This window comes from Pteropus vampyrus, unplaced genomic scaffold, assembly GCF_000151845.1.
Source record: "Pteropus vampyrus isolate Shadow unplaced genomic scaffold, Pvam_2.0 Scaffold283, whole genome shotgun sequence".
NCBI lineage: Eukaryota > Metazoa > Chordata > Mammalia > Chiroptera > Pteropodidae > Pteropus > Pteropus vampyrus.
The window spans coordinates 74,345-81,393 of record NW_011889064.1 but is presented as its reverse complement, the minus strand read 5'-3'; the positions used below and the strand labels follow the sequence as shown (position 1 = coordinate 81,393).

Sequence of the window (7,049 nt, the reverse complement as noted above, 5' to 3'; positions counted from 1 at the left end):
CTAGAGATGAAAACTATAATGTCTGAGATGAAAAAATACACCAAATAGGATTAATAGCAAATTAAATATTGCTGAAGATAAAGTTAGTAAACTTTTAGACACATTAAAAGAAATTTGTCAAAAATGAAACAGAAAAAAAACAGCTTATAAAAATAACATTAGGGAACTTTGGGGCCACTTCAAGGGACCGAATGTCCTTGTTATTGCAGTGTCCAAAGAAGCATAAGAGTGAGGGAGGAAAATGTTTGAAGAAATAATGACTGAAAATTTCTGTATTTAATGCAATCCAAGAAGTTCAATAAATCCGAAGAAGAAGAAGAAGAAGAAGAAGAAGAAGAAGAAGAAGAAGAAGAAGAAGAAGAAGAAGAAGAAGAAGAACAACAACAACAACAACAACAACAACAACAACCACCACCAAACAAAAAAAAAAAAAACACCAAGAAAAACCACATCAAGGTACATTATAATCAATTTAGTTAAAACCGGTGCTAAAGAGAAAAACCTTGGAAGCAGCCAGAGATAAGACACAGTAGTACACACAAAGGACTAAAGATAAGAATTACGACAAATTTTATATTAGAAACGATATAAACTAGAAGACAGTGGAACAACATCTTAAAAGAATTAAAAGAAAAAACTGGCAACGCAGAATTCTGTATGCAACGAAAATATCTCTCAAGTATGAAGGCAAAATTTCAAAACTTAAAGAATCCAGCAGACATACACTATAAAAAATAGTGAAGGAAGTCATTCAAGCAGAAGGAAAATGGCAGAAAGAGATCTAGATATATGCAAGAGAATGAAAACATGGGAAGTGGAAACTACATGGGTAATGTATGAGATATTTTTTGTATTATCTAAGCCTTTTAATAAAAATTGAATGTTTAAAGCAAAAATAATAAAAATTTACTGTAGGATCTATAATATGTAGAAGTAAAAAAATTGAACTGTTTAGACTATTTACATATAATGAGATTATTGAGGTAGGTTTAAGTCTATTTTGCCATTTGTTTTCATTTTTTCTCTTGTTTTTTTGTTCTACCTTTTCTCTATATTTTTCTTTCTTTTAGGTTACTCGACATTGATGCATAAGAGATAGAAAACAAATGAGATGAGCCCTATAGCTGCTCAACTAACTTCCCGGAAAGTTTTGAGGCCATGGGGCAGAAAATGAAACCCAAGCAGACCCTTATAGCTTTCCTAAATGGAGGAGACAGAGCTGGGGGTCCAGAGAGGTGGCTAGCAGTTTCAGAGGAAGGTACCAGAGAGGACAAAGATGTGTACAGAGAGAGCTCTAAAGGTCTGTAGAAAGTTGCACTCAAGTCCTTAGTTGGGAAACATCAGCTGCCAATATTTCTAGTGGTCAGGGGCATAATTTCTCAGTCTGAGTGGCACACCCCTGCATCTACTACAGTCTTCAGAAAGTTACCTCCCTGAGTCTCAATTTTACCATCTAGTACATATTACCCATCTTCTGAGTTCTAAGATTTAATGGGTATGAAGAAGAGCTTAGAAAATTCTAAAATTCTCATCATTGAATTAATATGATGATGGTTTAAATTATACAACACGCATTATTATGACGAATCTAACAGTTTCAGAACTGGGCGATCACTCCTAGATATGACTAGTCTGTTGTTTATTCAGCTTTCATTGAATAATCTTTTGAACAGAAAATAGTACCAAAGCTATAGCGAGAGAAAAACATTGCAGTCACAGTGTTTGCCCTCAAAGAAATTACCATAATGCAGATAAATATATATAAAAAGAAACTTTAATCAAATTCAAATGAATTGAATAATATCATTTATATAAAGAATCAAGCACTGGATTCTTTACCTAAATTCTTAAAAAGCTGGATACTGGCTTGAGTAGTGTGATGGGAGCTGGGTGGATTTAGTCATCACCAATTTCATAAAGTGCTTGAGTTTTGCAAAAAATTTTGAATGTGTAGAAAGATACTCCACTAGAGAGATGAAGACAGTGAGCCAGAAGTAATGGATGTAAAGGGTGGGCATGATCAGTTCTTACGATTGAAAAGAACAAGGTCGGAAGTGGGATTGCTAATTCCTGGCCTCTGTCTCTAACTACCAAGCTGGAAGCCTCTGGAGATTCATTTCCTCATCAGCAAATCAGGCCTCAAGGAGCTCTAGCATCTTCTGGCTCCAAAATTCCACCATTTCCTTATTTAAAAGTCTCTGGTGATTCTGAAGGTAAACATATTTTCCTGGCCCAAGTCAAGAGTCAAAACTGTGAATCTTGGGAAATAACATTCAGGGGAGGGTGATGAGCCAGGCTTCAGAGTCAGAAATCCACACAGAAGGAACTGAGGGGCCATTTAAAGTTGGGGAGCAGGAGGATCATATGATTCTCCTTTCAAACATCTATGATGTTTGAAAATTTTTGAAAACACCTAATAAGCGATCATTCACTGACTCCAGGGTAGAGAGTCTAGACTGTGGCTGGGTGAATGTCTTCTAAGATTCATTCTTTCTGTGAAGCTATGCTTCTAATCAACACGGGAACATGATTGACAGAATCTCCTCTGCTGTGTTAATGATTTAAATATCTCATCATTTTCCCAGAAGAAATCAGACTCACAAAATGAAAGTATCCAACCAGAAGTTTATTATGTTAATAATCTCACATCGTAACTCCCCTTTGACCTTCACTACACTGCACTTCCATTATTTATCAATCTGGGAGCAGGAAGGAGGGGCGCAGCCAGATGAGAACATTTAAGAAACAAGCAATTCGTATGTGCCTATATGGTTCAGTGATGCTACTGCAAAGGAATACAAAATCAGGCACCAGGCTCTGGAAAGAGACTTTTTTCAATTTCATTTGCCACGCTGCCGGAAATAGCGATTGTAGGCAGCATTGTAGCCATAAACCATGGCATAGCGTTCGCAAAGTTTGAAGTCATCACAGGCTTCCCGGTTGAGCTCTTGGAAAGGCTTGGTACGTTCTCGGATTCTAGAAAGTGAAAAAAAAAAAAAGAAGCCCAGATTAAGAAGCACGAAGAAAGTGGAGAAATCAGAAAAAAGAAAAGAAAAAAGGAGGAAGGAAATATTGGAGAGAGGTCCATTTGCCGCTCCCTTCCCCCCAATATTAAGAGATATTTGAAGAACAGGGATGAAAAGTGGAACAAGGGAAATTTAAAAAATGCAAACAGAAATTTTCTTTCTGTCCTTTCTGTCCTCCCTCCTCTTCATTTTTGAGTCTTTTACAAAATAGTCTTCTAGAAATTCAGTTGTTTTCTGTATATAGTTTTAAAATTCTTTGATTTAGGGATACAATTAGAAATAATATATGATTAAAAAACCCGTTTTTCACTCCTTTCAGATCTGAGCTGCTACACTGGGAAAAATTACTTCCCCCCACTAAGTTTATTTAAAAAAATTAATTAATTAGTTAATTATTTTTTAAATTAAATTTATTGGGTAGACATTGGTTAATAAAATTATGTAGGTTTCAATTGTACAATTCAATTATACATCATATGTGTATTGCATTGTGTGTTCCTCACCCAAAGTTAAATTTTATTACTCACCTCTCTTGGGCTTTAGCTCTCCATCTCTGCTGTTGGGATATAAAGGTATGAGCATTTCTCCTGTTAAGGAAGGGACCTTAAAACAGAAACAAACAATTGCAGTTTTAGGGAAACAGTCACTGAAAACATTTCCATGAATATTCTCTAACACAAATGAGTTTGAAAGCTCATTAATGCATTCATTTTATTTAGGGATATGTAAAAATCAAAGGGAGAAGATAAGCAGATTTCTTAAACCGCCTGGTAAAAATAAATTAATAACCCACTGAAGTGTCTTTGAGACTTGTCACATTGGCTGCTGCAATTTCTGTTTGTTTGTTTTGCCTTTGGGCAATCACTTTGCCTTTTTCAATTTTGATATTTCCATTCAGTGTGTTTTTAAAATTCCTTTGAGGAGAAATTCTCTCTGTCCTGAGGACTTGTAAAGCATACCTTGAGATTACTAGTAAATGAAACAGTTTAAACATGGCAAAAATAATGAATGAATTGAAAATGAATGATATGTTATTTCCTCCTATACTCAGTCTTTATAAGTTCAGAAATTCCATAGCATTCTACGCAATGTTGACGTCTGTGGTCTCCTAGCTGACTTGGCCTTCAATTCCGTACTTTGCCATTTGTCATTACTCCTTGTTTTCCATCTGTGTGGTTGATGTAGTGCCAACTTAAAATTTCCAAATGAGATTTTATGGCTCCTAAGTATGCTGGGTGCAGTTTAAATGCCATATTACACTGCTTCGAGCTTTAAAAATATGGTCATTTGGAGATTTTTATAGTCATTGGATTTTAAAATTTACTTTAGTTTTCCAAAAAGAGTCCTCTTTTCCCTCTGTTATATGTATTAACATTTTGTCTTTTTAAGAACAGGGAGAGATCCGTTAATACATGAGATTTAAATAAGGAAGTCAAATAAATATTCACTTACCAATTTCATAGGATTCCATGCTTTCATGAGATTCTAGAATTAAAAAGAAAAGATTTATTTTATTGTTATTTATCACACATTGCAATAGTCTAAATATTGAGAAAGGAGAGGAAAGACTCCAAAAGATGTCAGGACTATATTTAGCAATATAGTTATTTCACATTTTAGGCATTTAGGATTCATGAGTTGTTTTTCTAGCTTTGTCCTTGCTGTGGATATGTTTACACTTCAGTTTTTCTGATGTTGAAGAAGCTCGTGAACACAGTCTTGGCTGAAATTTCCTAAGGGCTCTGGCTGAAATTTCCTAAGGGCTCTGAGGTTTTCAGGCTGGTGAAATAAGACAGTTTAAGTGTTACACACGTCTCCAGAGAGTCATCTCCTCTGATTAACCTGGGACCTGTCGGAGAGCAGAGTTGAGGAAGGGACAAAAGGGTCTCGAAGACAGCCAGGTTTCTCCAGGCAGGAAGGGCAGATGCTCAGCTGGGCTTTTCCGAGACAGGCTTCTAGGAGGTTCCAAAAACCTCTTAAGAACCTGTGTTAAACTGGCAGCCACAAAAACCACTGTCTCCAGCTCACAACTCCCACCGGGCACAATGCCAGTTCAGAGAAAGAACTGAGATGACACCAAACCAGAAGATTTCTTCTTTCTACCACGCTCCTTCTTTCTACCTTTCTAGCAGGTAAATTTGGCAATGAGAGACTTATATTTGTAAGCAAGTGAATTTGCTTGAGAAGTTCAAAGGGAGGTCAAGAAACCAAATCCTCTGATACAGAAAGCTTGTGAATAATTTCAGGAGTTAGAAATAAAACACATATAGTTGTTAATATAATTTTGGCTTAAGAACAGCTAAAATATACGGATTATTGAAGCATAAGACTGAATGATCTAAGTAATTTTGATTCAGATTTTCTTTCATAGGCTTTGAACAAACATAGATATAGTTAACACACAGAAACCAGGCAAGATTTATCTTTTGACATAGAAATTATGAAATTAATTTTTCTCCGAGAGTCTTTAAATGTAAAGCTTCATTTTTAAATTAATTTACCAAACACATGTAGTAAGTTCATGAGATTGTCATCCTGTCCCTAGAGAGAGCTATACTTAACACTTCATGTGAAAACTGATTTTTAAAGGTAAGTGATTCAATCAATATCCTTAACGAATTGTTACCAAAGTCAAAATAAAAATTCTTGAAAATGAGAACTCAGAGGCCGAGAATTCCCATACCTTCTTTCTGAAATAACAAAGTTTCCAAGTATCTAGTGACTTGCTACAGAAAGGACTCGCCTAATAAGTTGCATACAAGAGGCTGGTTAAGATATAAAAACGACTTGTTGGAACAGACATGGGACTTGAGACTTGGGACGTGTTAAATTAATGATACCCTCAGATTAGACTAGAGAAAGGGACAGGAAAGGAGGAGGGAGAGGAAAAATAGAAGTCAACTGAAGTCAGACGCAGAAAAGAAAATCCAGAGAAATGGCCAGAGAAAGATTTCTCACCATAACACAGAGCTACCACGGCCAAGGCAGCCAGAATGGAGAGAAGCAGCAGGCTCTTCATGGTCTCTCAGTGATCCTGTGGGTTGGTCTCTCTGTCTTGTGCAGCAGCAGTAGGGAGAGAGGCTCCTATAGGCTGTTAGTGAAAGGCTGTGGACTTTTTATAAGAACTAGAGCAGCTGAAAGGGGAGGAACCAGTAGGAGGGGGCCGGAGAAGGTGGGGACTGGTTGGCACTAAACTAGCACTGGGACTTTTCCCAAATATTCATTCCTTCCAGATATTATCTCCTCTGGGTGGGCAGTTTTCCTTCGCTCGCGAATGTGACTGTGCTATGGTAGGATGCTGCCCTGATGTAGAAGTTGTGGCTGCCCTGGGTTTGGGACCAGACTTGGGCAAAGGTCCACAGAGAAAGGAGTTGTCACAAACACGTGTTTGCCTTTCTAATTCCTTCTGATCTACCCTCCTGGCCCTGACTGCTGGCCTTTCAGGTTTGGTCCTCAAACAGAGCCATAGTGTTCTGCTCATTCCCTTGATGGGTGGGGGAGCGGTTCTGGGGAAGAAAGGACTTCACTTCTTATGCTGTTCTAATTTAGACTTACGTTCCCAGTAGGGCTGAATGAGCGACCCGGGACCAGCTGGGCATTTGCCTGGTGATATGCACCTTTTGCATTTTTCAAGTGCTCAGTAGCGTGGAGATGTTCGGTGGCTCTGTGAGTGAGCTCTGTTTCCTCAGTTGACTCCTTTGTTAACTTGCCAATCCAGTTTTGTAACTTGAGTCCAGACCTGTGTCTTAATGCTCTCTTAGGCTAGATGTCACATATCTAAAGCACAGCAAGGACAAGGAGGTACCCATGTCTCATTTTCTGAAGGCATTGTCCTGATAACTAACAAATTCACTATGCTTTTAAGTGAGTGGCAGATGAGATGCAAGGTACTGTGCTAGGTGCTGTGAGGGATCTAGAAACAAAAAAGACACATCCCTAAAGGGGTAAGTAATAGCTACTTCTGTATTCACTTTGTTCTTTATCCTTAAACACAGATTCTCTCTCTCTCTCTCTCTCTCTCTC

At 37.6% G+C, this 7,049-nt stretch overlaps 1 protein-coding gene across 1 annotated transcript; it reads right to left on the bottom strand.

Moving 5' to 3' along the window:
• Nucleotides 1–2,605: 2,605 nt before the first annotated feature.
• On the bottom strand, nucleotides 2,606–6,145 carry MGP (matrix Gla protein). The gene is made up of 4 exons (XM_011375971.2): nucleotides 5,985–6,145; nucleotides 4,479–4,511; nucleotides 3,554–3,629; nucleotides 2,606–2,976 (listed from the first exon to the last, which is right to left on the bottom strand). The coding sequence occupies exons 1-4, from the start codon at nucleotides 6,043–6,045 to the stop codon at nucleotides 2,841–2,843; spliced, it is 306 nt and encodes a 101-aa protein (XP_011374273.1). The 5' UTR covers nucleotides 6,046–6,145; the 3' UTR covers nucleotides 2,606–2,840.
• Nucleotides 6,146–7,049: the final 904 nt, after the last annotated feature.

Bases quoted from the DNA above. Each gene is read 5' to 3' on its own strand.
- MGP (XM_011375971.2), bottom strand. From the start codon at position 6,045: ATGAAGAGCCTGCTGCTTCTCTCCATTCTGGCTGCCTTGGCCGTGGTA. The intron at 4,512-5,984 runs GTGAGAAATCTT...TTTTAATTCTAG, and splicing joins CGTGGTAGCTCTGTGTTATG to AATCTCATGAAAGCATGGAA. The intron at 3,630-4,478 runs GTAAGTGAATAT...TTCTGTTTTAAG, and splicing joins CATGGAATCCTATGAAATTG to GTCCCTTCCTTAACAGGAGA.